The sequence below is a fragment of the Pogoniulus pusillus genome, chromosome 31, assembly GCF_015220805.1.
Source record: "Pogoniulus pusillus isolate bPogPus1 chromosome 31, bPogPus1.pri, whole genome shotgun sequence".
In the NCBI taxonomy this organism is placed as follows: domain Eukaryota; kingdom Metazoa; phylum Chordata; class Aves; order Piciformes; family Lybiidae; genus Pogoniulus; species Pogoniulus pusillus.
Genome location: NC_087294.1, coordinates 8,416,546 through 8,438,825, shown reverse-complemented (window position 1 = coordinate 8,438,825; position 22,280 = coordinate 8,416,546). Strand labels below are relative to the sequence as shown.

Here is a 22,280-nt window from a genome sequence, read left to right as displayed (position 1 = left end):
GGAGAAAGTTCTTCACTGAGAGAGTCATTGGACACTGGAATGGGCTGCCCGGGGAGGTGGTGGAGTCGCCGTCCCTGGAGCTGTTCAAGGCAGGATTGGACGTGGCACTTGGTGCCATGGTCTGGCCTTGAGAATTGTGGTAAAGGGTTGGACTTGATGATCTATGAGGTCTCTTCCAACCTTGTTGATACTGTGACTCTCATTTTTTCTCCTCTGTTGAAGCCTGCATTCTAGAAGAAACAAAACATCTGAAACTGCTGGTTTTATAAATTGCATTTTAATCCCAGTGCTTAAAATAGAAAAACAAAAACCCCTCTAGAAACAAGTGTAAGGATATTCTCACAAATGCTTTTCATGTGTTTTGACTTTTTGTTGTTTTGGTTTTGGTTTGGTTTTTATATAACAAGATAGTTTTTGCTTTGCAAATGCAAATAGATATCACTGTAAGTTGTGATATAGAACATACAAAGAATCCTTGGCCTCTGTGCAGCATAAAATGATTATGATGAATCAAATCACTTAATGCAGCAAAGGTTTAAAAAGTATCCAAGCATGTCTTCCAGACAGGGCACAGATGTTGGTTTACATCCTGTTGGATCTGTGATGGGAGGCATCTTCTGCTGTTATCCCTGTAACTGGAAAGAGAAAGAGAATTGCTGCTGGACGGTATCCGACTTACCTGAAAATGCTACACATACACATTTGCCTGTGTCCCTGCTGTGGCTCTGCAGGTTGTTCAGAAGTCCACTGGAACCTGAGATTCCATTTTTTTACAACACTGGGAAAGGGAGCAAAAACGTGGGAAAATCATCTAGAAACTGTCTCCCTCCTTAGCCTAAACCCATTGATCAAGGCTTAAGAGAGATCAGTGTTGTGCATCATATTATGAAGCAAAACCTTTTGTAGTTAGGGTACTGAACTGGGAACAGAAGCACAGGTTCAAACTCTGATGCTTTTCCAGTTTTGCTCTATCATCCCTAGAAAGGTCCTGAATCTGAGCTTGCTAAAGCCAATGACACTGAAGCCAACTTTGGCTTAGGTCTTTTTATAGTCTGTGCTTTGGCACCTGCAGGGCAGGATTGGGAGAAAATCTCTCCACTTGGCATAAGACATGTGAAGATGGTCTTGTAGTTGAGGTAAGTAAACAAACAGATTTTTAAGACCAGCTGATTGAGCTAAGTCCTGCATTTTGGCCCATGGAAAATCATGACATTCAATAGCTGATTTTTTCCCCCCCGTGGTTACCTGAAGAATGCCCATGGAAAGAGGAAAGGCTCATTTGGATTGAATACACCAGGTAGATTCCTGAATAGAATGGCAGAGCTTGCAGAAGAATTGCCTGTTAATAAAGCTGGAGGGGAGGTCCCTCGTTTTCCTAGTCAATTTTTAATGACAGTAATACTATGTGTAACTGCCCAAAGAAAAAAGAAGGGATGTTTCTGTGGACTGTGCCAGCATGCAAGCAACTACTCATGTCATCCCTCTAATCTCTTTAGCCATATCATTCTTACCTGGTGTAAAACCAGCTGAGGTGATGCAAGAGCTCTGGCTGTGCTAGTTTGAGGCTAACTAGGATATTTTAGTGAGAGAAATTAGATTATAGGCTGTGAAAAGGAAACAATGGTGATGTCTACTTCACCCATAGGCTTGCTGAGATGTATAGAAACAAGAACACAGATAACACAGCTACTGAGTGTCTCTGGCTGCCTGCACTTTTGTCCCTAACCTGCTGTCTGTGTAACTAATCCTTCTGCTTTCTAACCTCCCTGGCTGATCCTCCAAACTCACCTTGAATGTAAGACGAAGTCTGGGATAAGGTCGAGGGGTGGAAGGGTGATTGGGAGCCCCTGCTGGGGACTCAGGTTTCTGGAGGGCTGTTGTGTTTCTGTATTCCTTTTAAACTTGTCTATTTCTGTCTATAGCTGTAGATATTGTAAATACCTGCTTGTATATTGTGCTAAGCTGTAAATAGAAAGCTTCATTCTTTAATGTCCAGCTCAGCTGAGTCTACTCTGGGTGATTTCATAAGAATGTGTGTGGGAGGGAGGGTAATACCCAAACTGTCACACTGGCTAACAATGTCATAGGGGATTGCAGTTTATATGCTGAGCCTTGCACCCTGGTTGGTTTTTTTTCCCCTTTTGAAGAGTATCTGCCTTTGGTGGGGGAGATAATTCTTGACTTCTGGAGTAATATCCAGTTTCAGCAGGTGACTTACCTGTTGCAGAGGTGCCAGCCCTCACTCCAGCACAGTGCATTGCCTGCTGCTGTAGGCACTGCTGCGGTCCAGCATTGGCACATATGTTTTAGCTGTGATGCAGTAGCTGACTCCAGGCCTCAGGTCTCCTATTTTAATAACCTTGTCTTTTCCTTCGTACACCAGGACCTTGTGTTGCTTCAGAGTAGAGTAAAAATAGCCTGTCAAGCACATTAGCCTAGCAAGTATCCATGAATAAGGTTCGATAAGCACAGAGGATGGAGAGCAGCACACAGCTAATCACAGCTGAACAACACATTTCTCCAGGAGAAGGAGGTGGCAGAGGGCAAGATGGGTTGTTGCTGTTGCAAGGTTGTGGTTTCATCTGTACCAGAGTTGTACAAAATCCACAGCATTAATAACTTATTTATGATTTTGCCAGAAAATTCCTCTCCTGTGCTAGTATTTTTTTTTAATTAGGTCTTAGAGGATGCAATACTAAGAAGGAAACAACAGAAAAAATGGGAAAGTGTAAGAAAGAGAGGAATTACAGCTCCATTCAGTCAGATTCAACTCCTGAGAAATAAATCTGCTTGGTTTTCATGTATTTGGAGAGCCATCAATGCTCTCCCAGTGTCAGAAGCCTGAGCTGTAAAACAGGAGTAGATTCTGCTGATCCCTTCCTGACTTTTCACTGGTAAAGGGTTCCTGTTTGAATACCCACTTACCTCATCTAGCAAGTTGTTAATTATGAAGACTTGATACAGCAGATCATAATAGCTTGTCATTGGTATCTTGCTGCCTTTCTTCCTTTTATAAGGAGAAGATGGAGCTTGGATCTTTAGTTTTATCAGCTTGTTGCTGTGTACCACAGTTACTGATGGAGGTCCTATCACAGCTGAGGAAAAAAAACCCCAAAGCTATGAACCCAATTATAGTTTGTTCTACTAACAAAGCCTCACAAAATACAAGTGGAATCCACCCACCAATTTAATCTTCTCATTGCCAGCAATATATTATACTCCATCTGCTGCAAAAATGTGACTTTATAGACCCTTCTCGGTGCTTATTTCCAGAGGATGTTTTGGGAGTGACACTTCTTGTGTTTGTAAACCTATCTTCGAGACAAACTTTTTCATATCTCTCAGATCTGTGTGTTGCTGACCACAGGCTGCTCGAGCAAAATGCTTTGGATTATCTGCTTTGTTTCCCACCCCTCCCATGCATGTTTGGAATGCATAGAAGAGCGATTTTAACTAAGGCAGTTATGCCAGACTCACAGCTTCCATCATTCTTCTTGATTTTTTTGTTCCCAAGCTGCTTGGTTAAACACAGCTAAGGGATCAAGCTAGTGCCTGCATCACAAGTTTCACATCACAAGTTTCAGTATTAGAGTGCACAAAACATTGCATGTTTAGCACAACCTCCTCTTGATTGATTAGCTTTGAAGCAGTGTGATGCTGAACTTTGAACATGCTTTGTTTCTTGTGGTTTCAATCCAGTTCATGTCCCTCTAATGACTTCTCATGGGAACACTGTGCATGTTTGAAGCTAGCTAGAATGTTTGGGTGAGAAGAATTAGATTACAGGCTGTGAAAAGGAAAGAATGGTGATGTCTACTTCACTCATAGGCTTGCTGAGATGTATAAGAACATAAACATAGATAACAGAGCTGCTCTTTGTCTCTCTGGGGCTGAACTTCTCTCTCTAACCTTACCTGCTGTCTGTGTGACTAATCCATCTGCTTCCTAACCCCCTTGGCTGACCCTCCAAGCTACCTTGAGCATAAGGCAAAGTCTTGGGTAAGAGAGAGGGGTGGGAGGAAGGTGGAAGGGTGGTAGAGAGTCCCTCCTGGGGACTCTCCTGGGAGGGCTGTTGTGTTTCTGAATTACTTTTTAACCTGTATATTCCTGTCTATAGCTGTATCTATTGTAAATATCTGGTTGTCTGTTGTGCTAAGCTGTAAATATAAAGCTCCATTCCATTTCCAGAGCCCCTGAGTCTAGTCTGGGTGATTTTCCAAAGTGTGTGTGTGGGGTAACACCCAAACCACCACAGAACACTTAAAGAACTTGTTAAGCTTAGAGATACTGGATAGCAGCTGAGGATAGACAAAGCTTATGTGACATTTCCCAGACAACTTTTGCCCTCTCTGTTTCTCCTAGAGAATCTTTTTCCTATGAAAACCTAGCAGGCTGCAAGGCAGTGAGTTGCTGAGGAAGCAGCCAGCCCCAGGGAGCGCAGGTCTCTATCACAGTAGCTGTTGGTAATGCTTTGTTGGTTATTTCAGCAGCCCAGTAGGGCTGGAAAATTATGTGCTTGGATTGCCTGCCCATGTCTGGCATAGACCTCAGGAGTCAGAAACCTGTGTGTGCAGCCTCAGAGGTGTGGGGAGGCAGGACAGCGGCTGCCCAGTATGTTCGTCCAGGAGAAGGAGGTGGCAGAGGGCAAGATGGGTTGTTGCTGTTGCAAGGTTGTGGTTTCATCTGTACCAGAGGCTCAAGGTAGTTTGCATTTCAGGGCTGTGAAGCTGACATTCACAATTCAGTATTGCATTCAGCAGAAAGCAAGCTGGTTAATTCACAGGCAGTTTACAGGTGGCTGCACTGGTGCTGTTCTGTGTTTTGACAGTCCTCCAGTTTCTAGCATGCCATGGCACTACACAAGCTAAAAGCTTTGTGCTTTCTAAGCACACTGCTGTCAGGAAAACACATAGATGTGAGAAGGCTGGTGGCCACACAGCTCTCAGCTTTCTTCTCCCCCAAAACATTGACTCTAATCCTTCCAACATCCCTGGAAACGGCTGAAAAATCACAGGATCACAGAATGCCAGGGGCTGGAAGGGATCTTGAAAGAGCATCAAGTCCAACCCCCACTGCCAAAGCAGGATGTTCTACACTAGATCACACAGGAGTGCATCCAAGTGGGTGTGTGGTTTCATGTCTTGAGGAAGAGGCTGAGTTAAAGGGAGCTAGACACTCCTGGTCTCCTAATTATGAATAAGTAGCTACTTATCTGTAATCGTCTGGCCTTCAAGCATGGGGAGAGTTATTGTGTCACAACGCTTCACCTGAGAGCTATTGACCCACAGTTTCTTCTGGTAGAGCTCTGCAGCTAGAAAGGGGTTGTGTTTGCAAATTGTGAGCAAAAATGATGTATCCAAGCCACAGCAAATCCAATTCCTTTCTCAGAGAGACCCATATGTTTGCACTTACTTTCTCGCCAGGGAGTGAATCTGCAGCTGAGGCTCCAGTCGGAATAGGTGCCAGCTGATGCAGCTTTCACTCTGCCGTAGTAAGGCTCTTGGATGTCAGAGGTCTCATTTGTTAGGTCACAGACATGGCTTTGAATCCCCCAGCAGTCATCTTTGTTTTGCCATGTGCTCTGCCCATACCTATGGAGAAAGAGGAAGAGGATTTAGCTATCACCAACCAGGTCCATATTGGCAGCCATTCTGCCATGGAACTTAACTTGCTTCAGTTGGTGGCAGGGAATATTGATTTCATGGGTGTTTGGGAGCTACAGGTTTCTGTCTTTTCAGAAAGAAATCTATAGCAGAGACACGGGTCACCAGCCCTGTAGGAAGCCACTGCATACTTGCCTGCTAGGAGAGGCAGGAAAGCTTCCTGTAGGAAGCCACTGCATACTTGCCTGCTGGGAGAGGCAGGAAAGCTTTGGCTCAGCCAGTGTGTCCAGTGATGAGCAGAATGCTACTTTCCTCCAGCTAATTTCTCAAAGGCAATAGTGATTTCTTGTGCCCACTGAATGTACCAGGGATGGAAGCTTCTCCCCTCCGAGGAGCAGTTCCTATCCTGCCTCAGGTTTGCCATGCAATTCACCCTGAGGCACTACTGTGGGCAATGTGATTGTATTGGGTTAGGAACTGTCCCTTCCCACTATTTGAAATCACCCAGACTAACTAGGCAGTTTGGGAGTAAGATGAAGCTACCCAGCAATAGAACAAGGGGACACAGTCTCAAGTTGTGCCAGGGTAGGTATAAGCTGGATATTAGGAAGAAGTTCTTCACAGAGAGAGTGATTGGCATTGGAATGGGCTGCCCAGGGAGGTGGTTGAGGCACCGTCCCTGGGGGTCTTCAAGAAAAGACTGGATGAGGCACTTAGTGCCATGGTCTGGTTGACTGGATAGGGCTGGGTGATAGGTTGGACTGGATGATCTTGGAGGTCTCTTCCAACCTGGTTGATTCTATGATATGATATGATTAGAGCATGGAAAAATATACCAGCATAAATATACAATATATAAAAGTATTTATAATTATATACAAGTTAGAAATAATACAGCAATTCCCTCCTGCCCAGAAGGGCTCAAAGTTACCCCCCTCCCCTTCTGTGTTTACTCCCCCCTCTAGCTGAGAAACACACACATAAACAAAGGGCAGCTTACCTGTTACTTGCTGATATTTAGAGGTGAGGTATCAAAGCAGGTTAAAGCAGGGTTAAAAAGAAAGCACAGACCAGACAGAGAAGGACACATGGCAAAGTTCCAGGGAAAAGTGAGATTACATTGTTTATGTTTTGACTTTTTTATCCCTCTCAGCAGGCCAATGAATGATTTGGACATCATCATTATTTTCTTTTCACAACCAGTGATCTATTTTCTCTCACTCAGACATCCCAATGAACCCCAAACCATCACAGTAGGTCGCTGAATTACCGTAAATGTGCTGCTGCAGAAGTAGCTGAACCTAGCCAAACCTGTTTCAGCAGGTGGTTGGTCTCACTGACTTCCAGAGATCCTCTACAAGCTACATTTTTTCTGCAACTCTACGGTGCAATGGAAGTGCAGAATGTGTTGCTTGGGGTTCTTGTTCCCTTCCTGCCCTGGGCTGCTCAGCTGCACCTTGTGGGCTGCTGATAACCACAGCAGCAACCAAGAGCTGGCAGCTGAGCAGGATGTGACTGTCTCCCAGGAATAGAAAGACTTGCCTTGCCTGAGAAATCCCTTTGGTGTGCCAAGCAGAGATGGGCCCCAGCTGGAGTTCCCCTGGTACTTACACTTTATATTGCACGAAGTAGACTGTGTCTCTTGCCTCCCTAGCCCTCCCAGGCTGCCAATGCAAAGTGTTGTTGAAGTTTAATGAACGAAACTCTACCTTCTGTGGCTTGATCAAATATTGTAAGTCTTGGTTTTCCAAACCTAAAATTGCTGCAAATAATAAGAAAAATGATAACATAATGTATTTGTCCCAGACTTGTTCCTCTGTGCTGCAATCAGGGAGAGCATTGCTACAGCTTGCTTGGTTCCATGCCTAGCAGGGGAATTAAATCTGAGTCTCATCTCCAGCACTTCCCAAATCCCAGTGACCAGATCTAGCAGCTACGGGACAAACACATTTAGTATTATGAAATAAACTCTTTCATGTGATTTTGTTCTGGGGGTTTGGATCTGGTTTGTTTTTCATTTTTCCATAGTGAGTTTACTGCTCTGAAAGATGCCTGCTGGACATCCCAGGAAACAAAGCCCTCAGGTCACTTCAGGGAGCCTGCACTAAGCAGCCCCATCAACAGTTAACACTGAGCACTCTTTCCTCCACATCTCAACTTTAACCTACAGGGATTATAGGTGTTTTAAATGTTGCCACAGCTGTGTTTATCAGCTCTTCCCTGATTGAAAAAAAAAGTAACCTGAAAGTCACTGTTTTCCTACTCTGTACTACTGCAAGAAGGTGCCTTACAGTTTTCATGATGATCTGTCTTCAGATTGTGGTGGTTACTGATGACAAACTTGGTTAACCTCTCTGGAGCATCCAAATCCAAACATTTCTCTGGGTTTCATGAGACCCAGCTGACTGCAGCTTTATCCTTGGCACAGCACAGACTCAACCTCTCTGGAGCATCCAAATCCAACCATTTTTCTGGGTGTCATGAGACCCAGCTGACTGCAGCTTTATCCCTGGCAGAGCACAGATTCACTTAACCTCTCTGGAGCATCCAAATGCAACCATTTTTCTGGGTGTCATGAGACCCAGCTGACTGCAGCTTTATCCCTGGCAGAGCACAGAATCAGGTAAGACTTGTGCTGATTCAACTGAAACTGGTAATGCAGCCATGAATAAATTTAATGAGCAAGACACTTGTTTTATCTGCATTTCAGTACCTTGAGAGGCAAAGTAACAGACTGATTTAGGAGTGACTGGGCTTTTGCAATCTACCAAAATACCTTAAGAGTTTTTGACTCATCCAGAGACTCAATAAAAGACCCAGCACCCCCCTCACCCCCTAGGAAAAGAGCAGAAAGCTGGTACTCACTTGCTGTCTTGTCCTGAAGCAGGTGCATCAGTAAGCAGAGGGAGGGAAGCGTGATACCCCTCATGCTTAGGAGAGCAGCTCCATGACTGAAGAGCTTGTTTCTTCCTCTTGGGCATGTCTCATGAGGAAGTAATTGTCCAGAGCTTCCCCTATTTTTGGAGGTTTAGAAAATACCCCTTTTGGCTTTGGTTTAATTTAGCTGAAAACATATGAGTTGTTCTAAATGAAACATGAGCAATTGTTCTTACTTGGCAGCTGTGGTCACTCTGAAGTTTGGAACAAAGCAAACCAGCAGGAAAAAGTCCTTCTTTTAAAGGCACTAATTCCCAAATGACATCTGGAAACATTGCTTTATCCCATAAAACTTGTCACACAAGCTTGCTTGCCACACTAAAAATTAAAACCACCCATTTTTATTTATTTAGTTAGTTAGTTATTTTTCCCCCAGCTCCCTAGACACTCAGCACTGAACAAGACAAGCTTTGCTGCAAGAAAGTAAAAGACCTACCCATGGGAAGTCATCTGATTTGGTGGCCTGCAAGTGGATGGCATTCACAGGTGCGCTTGCAGAAGGATGTCACCAAGGAATGCCAGAGAAACAAGGGGCAGTGAAATAGCTGTCAGCTGTGCCTTTGGGCAGGGCACTCGCACCACGCTGCCTGATGGATTGATGCCAGGAGGCTGGGGCAGCCAGCTTGCAATCTGGAGGCAGGCCCAGCCCACCAGGCCAAAGTTGCCTCTGCGTTGGACTTTGATAAGAATCCTGTCCTGTGTCACAGTGCTGTCTGCACAAACGCTGCCTTCTGTCGCTGCTGTCCTGTGAATGCTGCCTTTCCTACTTGCACATCCCCACCAGGCTGGGCAGGCTGGGCAGGCTGGGCTACCTGTGCCAGAAGTGCCTCTGCACTGTTTGTAGATGCTTTGGTGCCTTGCGTGCGTGCCTGGTGGCAGCCAGCTCTCATGCTCCTGGCATGTACAGAAAGCTCAGGCATGTTGGTTGCTGGCAGTGAATGTGATGCCACTGGAGGCAGCTGGGAGTCTGCTGGCCCTCCTGCCCAGCCTTGGCCCTCACTCCTTCCTCCCCAAAAGGTCCTTGGTGCTGACATCCACACGTACACTGCTGCTCACACCCCAGCATCTCTCAGCAGAAGTCAGGATGTAGACTCACATTGAAAAGCAAGAGAAAAGTCAAAGTCTGTATGCCATTCTCCAACACTACCTAGCAATGCCCACCAAAGAAATAATGGACATGTAGCCTACCTGTCTGCAGAACAAAAACTTGCCCAACAATCATCTTTACTTCAGCAAAAGATGGAAGCAAAACACCTATCAGGTCAAAAAAGTGCAAGCTCTGGTTCAACTGAAGATGCCTTTAACATTTAAAGAATAGAATCATAGAGTCAACCAGGTTGGAAGAGACCTCCAAGATCATCCACTCCAACCTAGCACCCAGCCCTGTCCAGTCAACTAGACCATGGCACTAAGTGCCTCATCCAGTTCAGAAAACTGGTCAACATCCAGCCAAGAAGCTGGCTTCAGTCAGATTTATGGGCACAGGTTCTCAGTTCAGATGATCATCTCTACCCCATTATCCAAGCAGCAAACCTGCAGTAGATATATTATTGAATAATTAACCTGTTAAACCAATAAAGGAAATTGAAAAATAAGAAACACAGGGGAAAAAAACCCAACCAAACTCAAAAGCCAACAATCCAAAAGAGATATGGCAGTCAGAAAGGCCACCCTGCCATCACTGGCTGGGAATTTTTTAGCCATCCATTTCCCAGGCATTTTCAGAAGCCAGTAACCTTTAATAACCTTGCCCACAGCAAGTGCCAGATTGAACGAGCTGAAGTGTGGGGAAAAGGGGATTTTTATGAACCAGCCTGAACCATTGTCCAAGTCAGCTTGCAGGTTCTGCGTTTGCTTACTGGAACTGTGCTGACACACCTTCCCGCGCTCAGCTAACAGCCGCTGCCAGCAGCTGTGTGGAGCTTTGCCAGAGTCGCTGCTGCTGCTGCTGCTGGCTCCTGCTGTGAATGCAGGGGTGAAAGCCAACCTGCCTGGCATGGACAGGGCTTCCCTCAGAAAAGGCTGCTCAGTGGCATGGGGAGACAGTGGAAGAAATGTTTATCCCTCAGGAAAACTCAGGGCTTCCTGCATGCTGCACTCTGCTGGTGCTTGGCAGTCTGAAGTCATCGCTATCTCCCTTCAGGTAGTTAGAGTAGAATAGAATAGAATCAACCAGGTTGGAAGAGACCTCCAAGATCATCCAGTCCAACCTAGCACCCAGCCCTAGCCAGTCAACTAGACCATGGCACTAAGAATGGGCTGCCCAGGGAGGTGGTGGAGTCGCCGTCCCTGGGGCTGTTCAAGGCAGGATTGGACGTGGCACTTGGTGCCATGGTCTAGCCTTGAGCTCTGTGGTAAAGGGTTGGACTTGATGATCTGTGAGGTCTCTTCCAACCCTGATGATACTGTGATGCTGTGATACTGTGAAGTGCCTCAGCCAAGCTTTGCTTCAACACCTCCAGGGACAGTGACTCCACCACCTCCCTGGGCAGCCCATTCCAACGCCAATCACTCTCTCTGCCAACAACTTCCTCCTAACATCCAGCCTAGACCTCCCCTGGCACAACTTGAGACTGTGTCCCCTTGTTCTGTTGCTGGTTGCCTGGCAGAAGAGGCCATCCCCCACCTGGCTACAATGTCCCTCATAGCTTTTGTGATTGTTCAGCCAGCCATTGGTAATCCCCAGGTGATTAGCTTCCATGACATTGTCCTACTCATCAGCTTCAGCCATGCTTCTTCTCACGTGGTTTGTGCAATAAAAAGTGCTACCTTCAAACCAGTAGCAGCTCCACATGCACACACAAACCTATCTTGAGTTTCACAGACTACACCTGAAAATGCAAACAACTGAGGACGACCAGAGTGTGCCAGGCACTGCTGTGCCATTTAAAATAGGAGAGCTCAAGAAAAGGTAATCCTCTGAACAGGACTTGAAAAAGAAATCACAGAATCATAGCATCAGTCAGGGTTGGAAGGGACCACAAGGATCATATAGTTCCAACCCCCTGCCATGGGCAGGGGCACCCTACCCTAGAGCAGGCTGCCCACAGCCTCAGCCAGCCTGGCCTTAAATACCTCCAGCCATGGGGCCTCAACCACCTTCCTGGGCAACCCATTCCAGGCTCTCACCACTCTCATGCTCAACAACTTCCTCCTCACACCCAGTCTGAATCTCCCCACCTCCAGTTCTGCTCCATTCCCCCGAGTCCTGGCACTCCCTGAGAGCCTAAAAAGTCCCTCCCCAGCTTTTTTGTAAGTCCCCTCCAGATCCTGGAAGGCCACGTGGGAGCCTCCTCTTCTCCAGACTGAACAGCCCCAACTCTTTCAGTCTGTCCTCATAGCAGAGCTGCTCCAGCCCTCTGAGCATCCCAGTGGCCCTTCTCTGTTCCAGCATCTCCACATCCCTCTTGTAATAGGGACTCCAGAACTGGAGGGTCCAGTGGTGAGGTCTCACCAGAGTGGAGTAGAAGGGGAGAATCACCTCCCTCGACCTGCTGGCCACACTCCTCCTGCTGCAGCCCAGGCTCTGCTTGGCTTTCTGCGCTGCAAGTGCACACTGCTGGCTCATGTGGAGCTTCTCATCCACCAGCACCCCCAAGTCCCTCTCCTCAGGGCTGTTCTCCAGTGAGTCACTGCCAGCCTGCATTTTTGCTTAGCATTGCCTCAACCCAGATGCAGGACCTTGCATTTGGTCTTGTTGAACCTCATGAGGTTGGCTTGTGCCCCACTTGAGTACTTGAGGTACTTCACTATGCTGTTAGCTCATCCTAGGCTACTCTGAAGCACCTTTTTGGTCCAAGCCTTTGTGAGCCAGCAGGGCTGCCGTTTCCATGAGCTGACAGAACTGTGGACATGAAAATGTCTTCCACTCTCGGAACAAAAACTCATCCAAATGCTAGGCAAAGAGATTTTTTTTTTCTCATGAGGCTTGGATATTGCTACCCAGAGGTAAAAGTCAATTACAGGCTTGCTGGAAGCTGCGTGACTCATACAGCCTGATAGCACCACCTCGCCGGTCCTGTGGTTTGCCATGCTGCTTTTATTCCTCTCCTTGAATCAGTTTTCCCATCTGTAAGAGGAGAAAATTTAACCCTGGAACTGCTTCTGCAGCACCACCCTTGGGTTTTCAGATGTGATCAGAGATCTGCTGGAGAGGGCCCAGCGGAGAGCTACAAGGATGATTAGGGGACTGGAGGGCATGGCTGATGAGGAGAGGCTGAGGGACCTGGGGCTGCTTAGTCTGGAGAAAAGCAGACTGAGAGGGGATTTGATAAATGTTTATAAGTATCTGAAGGTTGCCAGGAGGGGGGGGGCAGGCTCTGCTCACTGCTCCCTGGGATAGGGCAAGTAGCAATGAGTGTATGTTGCAGCAAAAGAGGTTCTGCCTCAACACAAGGGGGAACTTCTTTACTGTGAGGGTCACAGAGCACTGGAACAGGCTCCCCAGAGGGGTTGTGGAGTCTCCTTCTCTGGAGAATTTCCAGGCCTGTCTGGATGTGTTCCTGTGTGCTCTGTGTTAGATAGCATTGTCCTGCTCTGGCAGGGGGGGCTGGACTCGCTGATCTCCTTGGGTGCCTTCCATCCCCTAGCATCCTGTGAGCCTGTGATATTCCAAATGAGTCTGATGCTTGCAGATGTGAGGGTGGGTTTTGCTTGAACACTTGGGTGAGAGTGCAGGAAGAGGCAAGGGAAGAATGGCCCAAAACATAGAGAGGATACTTCCAGTAACTGTCCAGTTACTGTAAGCCAGTAGAGAGAACACTCCCAGTAACTTCCAGAGAGGTTACCCTTGTATGTTGTACTTCACACAGACTAACAATAGAGAATGGATGGCTTAGCCCATTCTGGAGCTGGAGCTTTCACACTTTTACTCTTGTGAGCAGCCAGTGTGGACTCACAGGACAACCTGTCATGGTGTCTGGAGGTCCCCCAGGCCAGCCTAGTGTCCAGAACAGGTCTAATGGCAGCATTGGACACTGGAATGGGCTGCCCGGGGAGGTGGTGGAGTCGCCGTCCCTGGAGCTGTTCAAGGCAGGATTGGACGTGGCACTTGGTGCCATGGTCTGGCCTTGAGCTCTGTGGTAAAGGGTTGGACTTGATGATCTGTGAGGTCTCTTCCAACCCTGATGATACTGTGATACTGTGATTATCCCCCAACCACTCTCAGTGTGTTTTCCCCCATACACCTACAGGGAATTCCCCCACTGCAATGTGTGACAGCTTTTCTGTTTGGATTGGAGCCTTCCAGAAAAATCTGTCTTCATGTTACAAACATTTACATAGTTGGCAACAGCAATTAGAACCTCTCCCCAGACACTGCCACTCCCAGCTCAGGGGACACAGCTTCTGCAGCCTCTTCTGAGGGCATAGAAAGCTTCATGTGAACACAAGGAGGATTTTTTTCACTGTGAGGGTGACAGAACACTGGAACAGGCTGCTCAGGGGGACTATGGAGTCTTTCTCTCTGGAGATATTCAAGACTGCCACAGAGGACCACAGAATCTAGCACAGGAATGCAACCAGACAGGTCTGGAAAGTCTCCAGAGAAGGAGACTCCAACCTCTCTGGGGAGCCCATCCCAGTGCTCCATGACCCTTACAGTAAAGAAGTTCTTCCTCACGTTGAGGTGGAACCTCTTGTGCTGTAGTTTATACCCATTGGCCCTTGTCCTACTGCAGGGCACAAGTGAGCAGAGCCTGTGCCCTCCCTCTTGACACTCAGCCCTCAGGTATTTATAAGCATTGATTAGATCCCCTCTCAGCCTTCTCTCACCAGACCAAAAGCCCCAGCACCCTCAGCCTCTCCTCAGAGGGCAGTGCTCCAGCCCCTTACTTGTCTTCCTAGCCCTCCACTGGACTCTTTTGAATAGATCCCTGCCCCTCCTGAACTGGGGAGCCCAAACCTGAACACAGTATTCCAGGTGAGCTCTCACTAGGGCAGAGTAGAGGGGGAGAAAAATCTGGTCTAGGTGATCCTGCTCTGGCAGGGGGGATGGAGTGGATGATCTTTTGAGGTCCCTTCTAACCCCTGACATTGTGTGGTTCCATATCAGCCGCAGCAGGGCAGACCTTCCCCAGCTCAGGGGGGCCCTGGCAAAACATCACCACACACAAATGAAACAAAAGGAGGACAAAACTCAGAAAAGCCCCAGGCAGGCAGGAGGGACTTTCTAGGTTATTTTTTCCCCCTGCCCATTCAGGGAAGTGACATTTTATGGCACAGAGAAGTTTGAGGAAGTGAGGCTGCCTTTCGCTCGCGGTGCGTGCCTTTGCTGCCTCCTGCCCGCCGCGCACTGCTCACCGCTGAAGGGCTTGGGGCAACACTGGGAAGGGGGTGGTCAGAAATCCCCAGCACCACGGCTGCATCTCGGCTGCCAGGCACCTGGACACACTAAAGATTAACATCTCTGAAGGCTCACTGTGTGCCAGGCCATTATTTGCACACACAATATTTAATGTCTGAGATGTAGAATCGTAGCAGAAACTTTCACAACCATCCATGAAGAAGGTAAATACCAAACCCAAAACCAGCTCGACCTCTTTTGTTGACCTGAGGAGGTTCTCTAAAGCTATCAGCTTTGCCTTGTTTGAAAGGCCACAGCATTAATTCTGCTTTTTCTTTTTGATGCTAAGGAGGGATGTAGCTTAGAGCCATGGAATCATAGAATCAGCCAGGTTGGAAGAGACCTCCAAGATCATCCAGTCCAACCTAGCACCCAGCCCTAGCCAGTCAACCAGACCATGGCACTAAGTGCCTCATCCAGGCTTTGCTTGAACACCTCCAGTGATGGCAACTCCACCACCTCCCTGGGCAGCCCATTCCAATGCCAATCACTCTCTCTGCCAACAACTTCCTCCTAACATCCAGCCTAGGCCTCCCCCGGCACTACTTGAGGCTGTGTCCCCTTGTTCTGTTGCTGGTTGCCTGGGAGAAGAGACCAACCCCACCTAGCTACAATGTCCCTTCAGGTAGTTGTAGACAGCAATGAGGTCTGCCCTGAGCCTCCTCTTCTCCAGGCTGCACACCCCCAGCTCCCTCAGCCTCTCCTCATAGGGTTTGTGCTCCAGGCCCCTCACCAGCTTTGTTGCCCTTCTCTGGACACATTCCAGCACCTCAACATCTCTCTTGAATTGAGGAGCCCAGAACTGGACACAGCACTCAAGGTGTGGCCTGACCAGTGCTGAGTACAGGGGAAGAATAACCTCCCTTGTCCTACTGGCCACACTGCTCCTGATGCAGGCCAGGATGCCATTGGCTCTCTTGACCACCTGGGCACACTGCTGGCTCATCTTCAGCTACTCTCTACCAGTACCCCCAGGTCCCTTCCTGGCTGCTCTCAGCCACTCTGTCCCCAGCCTGTAGATCTGCTTGGGGTTGTTGTGGCCAGAAGGTAGAATCCTGAACTTGGCCTTGTTAAATCTCATCCCATTGGCCTCTGCCCACCCATCCAGCCTGGCCAGGTCCCTCTGCAGGGCTCTCCTACTCTCCAACAGATCAACACCTGCTCCTAGCTTGGTGTCATCTGCAAACTTACTGATGCTGGACTCAATCCCCTCATCCAGATCATCAATAAGGATATTGAACAGGACTGGGCCCAGCACTGATCCCTGAGGGACACCACTTGTGACTGGCTGCCAGCTGGATGTGGCACCATTCACCACCACTCTCTGGGCCTGGCCTTTTGTTTAGGTGGTAGCTCCCTCTCCAAATCATCCACAGACAAAACAAAACAAAACAAAACAAAACAAAACAAAACAAAACATTGCCAGCTTGGAATTACTATTCCAGAGCTTTTTGGGTTTGCTTAGGTAATCTTCATAGTACAGGAAAGGTGCCAGGTGACAATCAGTAAGACAGGTACATTGATAAGAGGTACAATGCAAACATGACTTCAGTAGGTGGACCAAGAAAGCATGAGCAGAGAGCTCAAAGTCTACTGGTGCTGGTTCTTGTTGTCTCTGACACGCCTCAAGCAGAAGGAACTGAGACACTGACTGAAATGTTACCCACGGGAGTAGGGCACATTCATTTTTTTGTAAGCCTCTGCCTGATTACCAAAGCCCTGCTCAGTCCACAGCCTGCACCAGGCTGACTTGCAGCACAGGAAGGGCGAGAGGTTGGCAGACACACGTTAAGAGATAAAAATAGAAGTTACTGCTGGCTGCATCAGTGGCAAAGGGCAGAAACAAGAGGTGACAAAGCTGATACACAGTCAAAAGCAGTGGATAAAGAGACTCTCTGTGATGGCTCTGATTCAAATCCAAGAGCAGCTGCAGCAGAGCAAAGGCACTGCCTCACATCTGCACAAAACAAATGGATGTTAACCATGTCCTCAGGCTGAGACCTCCACTGCTGTCTGGGGTGAGAGATATTCCACCCAAAGGGTATTCTTGACAAAGAAGAAGAGTCCTTAGCAGTAGAGCACAGTAAGTGGCTACCCACATGCACTCACACATGCACACACATCCCACAGTGTTTGCTCCCCGAGTCCTGCACCTGGGAAAGAACAATAAACTGCACCAGTACAGGTTAGGAGCTGATCTGCTGGAACACAGCCCTGTGGAGAGGGACCTGGGAGTCCTGGCAGACAAGAAGCTATCCATGACACAGCAGTGTGCCCTCCTGGCCAAGAAGACCAATGGGATCCTGGGGTGCTTTAAGAGGAGGGCAGCAGATCAAGAGACAGTTTTCTCCCTCTCTACTCTGTCCTAGTGAGAGCTCACCTGGAATACTGTGTTCAGGTTTGGGCTCCCCAGTTCAGGAGGGGCAGGGATCTATTCAAAAGAGTCCAGTGGAGGGCTAGGAAGACAAGTAAGGGGCTGGAGCACTGCCCTCTGAGGAGAGGCCGAGGGAGCTGGGGCTTTTTGGTCTGGTGAGAGAAGACTGAGAGGGGATCTAATCAATGCTTATAAATACCTGAGGGCTGAGTGTCAAGAGGGAGGGCACAGGCTCTGCTCACTTGTGCCCTGCAGCAGGACAAGTGATAATGGGTATAAACTACAGCACAAGAGGTTCCACCTCAACATGAGGAAGAACTTCTTTACTGCAAGGGTCATGGAGCACTGGGATAGGGTCTCCAGAGAGGTTGGAGTCTCCTTCTCTGGAGACTTTCCAGACCTGTCTGGATGCATTCCTGTGCTAGATTCTATGGTCCTCCTGTGGCAGGGGTATTAGGTCCCCTCCAACCCCTACCATCCTGTGATTCTGTGTGCTGAAAGCACACACTACATGCACAACATGAACTAACAGCTTCAAAAATCAAGTCTTCAGTACAACAGCTCACAGCAAGAAAAAGGCAAGCATACACATGTGTCTTCTATTTTTAATTCCATGTTAAAAAAAAAATCTGTATTTACAAGTAAGTTAAAATCTATTATATTACAAATTTCAGACAAGAAGCAAAATACATTTAGTAGGCCCAACATGGTTAATTCAGTTTCTGAAGTCTGGAAGGCTTTGATTACACATTATAAGTTTCTAAGGGTAAAAAACTCCTTGAATAGTGTGGTTTTCTTACAGTCTAAACAAAGAAAGACATAGTTCTAGGGAGAAGGATGAACCAAAGAGCCCCTGGAGACTCCACCTAGCCAAATGCATCCATTTAGAGCCTACAGAAAGTGCATCAACAAGAAGGAAGTGTTGTCAACAAGAAGAAGTGTATGGACCCCAAGTTAAAAGGGCTGACAAAAAAAAATGACACAGAATAAATATGTGCAGGTCACATTAGACTTAAGGTGAATTGTGTTTGGCTTCTTGTTTTGAGGTGGTTCTTACAAGACATGCTGAAACCATTCATTATCAGATCTGCAATCAACAACGAAGTATTGTGCTGTCACAGAAGCATCAAATGATCTGTTTTTACACCTTATTGTTTTTCACATCAATAATGTAGGTTAACAAAACAAAAAACTTGGCAAATTTCCTGCCATCTGCTTAGCAAGGACATGCATACTCACTAGTTAAGGCACCACGGAAAGGAACTTGCAGAAGAAAAGCTGCTTTTCTCGAGGCTAGAAATAAGCAGTGGCTCTTTAGTGGTGCCATGTAAACAGCTGTTAATCAGAAAGATCCATTAAATGATCTTTCAAACCACATGGCTGAGATATTTGGCACTACACAACTGCAGATGTAGCTGGAAAGGCATTTCCATGTTCCCTGTCCCAAGAAGTCCTCACGCTTCTGGCTGTTGAATTATAACTTAGCAGAAGTATCATCATGCAGCTGCCCTGTTCTTGGGTTCTTAGTACCACTACTTGCAACAGTGGAAAGACAACTGAGGGGAAGCAGAGCTTACTGACTCAAGAGAACACATTCTTCTCTAAGTGTGGCCTCATGTTTTCAGCTAGTCACAGCTAAAAGAATGTGGTGTTTTGTGCACCCTTAAATTCCTTTACTTCACAATTAAAATAATCTGCAAGTTACCCTGAGTAATTTAAACATCTCAACTATCCTCCTGCTACTGGCTACTTGTTAAGTATGCAGCATACAGAAGACACACCTACAGGGAAGCCACACTCAGTGGCTTTTGTAATTACAACTCACACTTCTGAGAGACATTTAACCTTGTGACAGTTACAAGGTCAGGTGTGTGCACAGATATATATATCTATGCTGCCCAGCACAAAGCACTCATTTCTGTGCTTGATGTTCACCTTACAGAGTAAGAGTGACTTGCCACCATGCTTAACTACTCACCATGCCCTATTTCTCACACATGCTCATGATATATTTCTGATCAGTCTTGACCTCTTTGTCCTTAATTCTACCCTAGCACCTAGCTTGGTTCCTTTTACTCACATAGGACTCCATGTTATTTGTAAGATTCAGGACTGTGTACAAGTCAGTAGCACTGCAGGGGGAAGAGGAAAGAAACCATGACAGTTACTTGGTTTTAAAAATGCATCTATGTATCTACCTATCCTTGCACAGAGAGCAAAGAAAAGCATTCAAGCATTCCTCTTCCAGTGTGCCAGGAAAGGAAAGCCTTCCAGAAGCGAAAACACTTAGATTTGTGGAAACACTAAGAGACCACTAAGAGGCTGAGCCTTAGTTAACAGTTTTCCTACCAGCATCAGAATTTCCAAGAAGTGACATGCCTGTGACACTAGTTTTGAGGCAGATATACCAAAATGAATGACCACACAGCAAAGCCCTTAACTTCTTGCAGAACAGCAATGTGATTTTTAACAGAAGTGAGAGAAGGAAAACAAGGTATCAAAACTGTAATGAAACTCAAGACTCAGAGCAGTAGCAAAGACAACACTCAGCAAATGATTTGATTAGAAAAATCTTCTCAAAGCAGTTCACTGTTTCTAATGCCCTGTTTCTCCCTTTGGAGACAAGTATAAATGTCACATCAATGTTCAAAAGCCCTGAGGTATTTACTGCAGTTCATATTCATCAACATTCATCAACAAACCCACAAAACCTTAAAGAAATGGCATTGGCTCCAAGCTCTGCACAGGATGCACCTTCTCATCCTGTTAGTAGATACTAAAAGCACGGGTCAGTGATGAACCATCTTAACTGAAAAGTCAGTTTGATTGAAGTTTCAAGTGCAGTTCTGATTTCCAAAGCCTTCTTTCCACCCTAAGGGAGTTCTCCTCTGCAAGGAAATATCCACATGCTAGTGGATCCTAAGTAATGTCACCAGCACTGCCTTATGGAAACTCAATCAAGAACGGGAAAAAGTTAATAGAAGGACTCACTGCATTTGAACAATGCAGAAACAAACCACAGCCATAGGGAAAGCTTCCTTTATAGCTGGGCTTTGCATTACACCATAACTACAAAATGCATCTGTTTGATTTGGCTTCTTCTAAAATTATCAATGCCTTGCAAACAGACCTGCTGAAGTGTCCAGAGAAGGGCCACGAGGATGATCACAGGATTGTAGCTCTCCTATGGAGACAGACTGAGAGAGTTTGGGGTGTTCAGTTTAAAGAAGAAAAGGCTCTAAGGAGACCTTACTGTGGCCTTCCAGTATCTGCAAGGGCCTACAAGAAAGCTGGGGAGAGACTTTTTAGGGTGTTGGGTAGTGATAGAACTAGGGGGAATGGACCCAAGCTAGAGGAGGGGAAATTTAAATTAGACATTAGGAAGAAGTTGTTCACCATGAGGGTGGTGAGACACTGGAAGACATTGCCCAGGGAGGTGGTGGAAGCTCTGTCCCTGGAGGTTTTTAAGGCTAGGCTGAATGTGGCTCTGGGCAACCTGATCTAGCGGCAAGTGTTCCTGCCCATGGCAGGGGAGCTGGAATTAGATGACCCTTGAGGCCCATTCCAACCCAGACAAGTCTGATTGTGATCTATCACCTTCCCATGAGTAGAGAAGGGAAAAAGAGCTACTGTCTTTAAATATTTGTGCATTATGTATGCAGCATCGTGGTTATTATCCAATATCTGCAGGAATGGAAATGGTCCAGAAACTGACAGATAAACTAACTTTATCTTCAGAATGCTCCCACCACTGAGAAACAGAAGGACAGAAGTACTATGTCAGTGGTTTCCCTTCCGAATCACATGGAAACATTTCTGATAATCCTACCAGGAAAAAATATGTATCTTTTAAAACAAAGACAAAATTTTGTACAGGGTGTGACAGGCACCTTGTGTAGGTAAAACATCTTTTCTGAACTCAGCTTCATTAAGAACTAGTGCAAACACTTCCTACAAACAGAAAAAACCCATCAAACTTTACCAGAGGGAAACGACTGGATTGCAGGAATCAAAGTTTTACAATATACTAAAAAAAAATCCTCACCCTTTGGTTTTCAGAACTGTAATCCCACAGAGATGACAGTAACTGCTGAACTACTGATGTTGAGGTGCTGGAACGTGTCCAGAGAAGGGCATCAAAGCTGGTGAAAGGCCTGGAACACAAACCCTAGGAGGAGAGGCTGAGGGAGCTGGGGGTGTGCAGCCTGGAGAAGAGGAGGCTCAGGGCAGAGCTCATTGCTGTCTACAACTACCTGAAGGGAGGCTGTAGCCAGGTGGGGGTTGGGCTCTTCTGCCAGGCAACCAGCAACAGAACAAGGGAACACGGTCTCAAGTAGTGCCAGGGGAGGTATAGGCTGGATGTTAGGAGGAAGTTGTTGCCAGAGAGAGTGATTGGCATTGGAATGGGCTGCCCAGGGAGGTGGTGGAGTCACTGTCCCTGGAGGTGTTCAAGAGAAGACTGGATGAGGCACTTAGTGCCATGGTCTAGTTGAGTGGATAGGGCTGGGTGCTAGGTTGGACTGGATGATCTTGGAGGTCTCTTCCAACCTGCTTGATTCAATGATACAATTTGCCATGATATTTTTCTATCGTCTTGAGATGAGTTTTTAGAGGGAGCTAATTTGATGTAGTTTCTGAGTTAAGCCATATAAAGGGAAAAAACATCAGTAATTTTCAACCTGCTAGGAAGGTTTGGTAAAGTCCTGTTGATTTCTATTAGAAAAAAACACCAACATATTGGTCTAAGATAAAAATGCTCTGGAGGAAAGGAGCCTTTTGAATTCTGAAAACATCTGGAGAATCTAAATATACAATTAACAGCATTTTGAAAATTAGTTTTTTTAGTCACAAGACTTCCAGTTACAAAAGAAAAAGCCTGTTGTTTGCTGAAACAACTGAAGTAACTGAAAGTAAAAGGTAATGGTTCTGTAAGTATATACTTCTAGTTGGAGAAAAAGGCTATAACTCATTCACAGCTGTGGAATCAAATGCCTAGGATATACAGGTGATGGTTATAGGCATA

At 46.6% G+C, this 22,280-nt stretch overlaps 1 protein-coding gene across 1 annotated transcript; it reads right to left on the bottom strand.

Moving 5' to 3' along the window:
- Window positions 1-255: 255 nt before the first annotated feature.
- Window positions 256-8,498, bottom strand: IL22RA2 (interleukin 22 receptor subunit alpha 2). The gene is made up of 6 exons (XM_064169253.1): window positions 8,469-8,498; window positions 7,215-7,365; window positions 5,413-5,591; window positions 2,926-3,095; window positions 2,219-2,395; window positions 256-635 (listed from the first exon to the last, which is right to left on the bottom strand). Exons 1-5 carry the CDS (start codon window positions 8,494-8,496, stop codon window positions 2,240-2,242), a joined length of 684 nt encoding a protein of 227 aa, XP_064025323.1. The 5' UTR covers window positions 8,497-8,498; the 3' UTR covers window positions 256-635; window positions 2,219-2,239.
- Window positions 8,499-22,280: the final 13,782 nt, after the last annotated feature.

Bases quoted from the DNA above. Each gene is read 5' to 3' on its own strand.
- IL22RA2 (XM_064169253.1), bottom strand. From the start codon at position 8,496: ATGCACCTGCTTCAGGACAAGACAGCAA. The intron at 7,366-8,468 runs GTGAGTACCAGC...TATTATTTGCAG, and splicing joins GCTTCAGGACAAGACAGCAA to CAATTTTAGGTTTGGAAAAC. The intron at 2,396-2,925 runs GTAAGTGGGTAT...TCTACTCTGAAG, and splicing joins TTAACAACTTGCTAGATGAG to CAACACAAGGTCCTGGTGTA.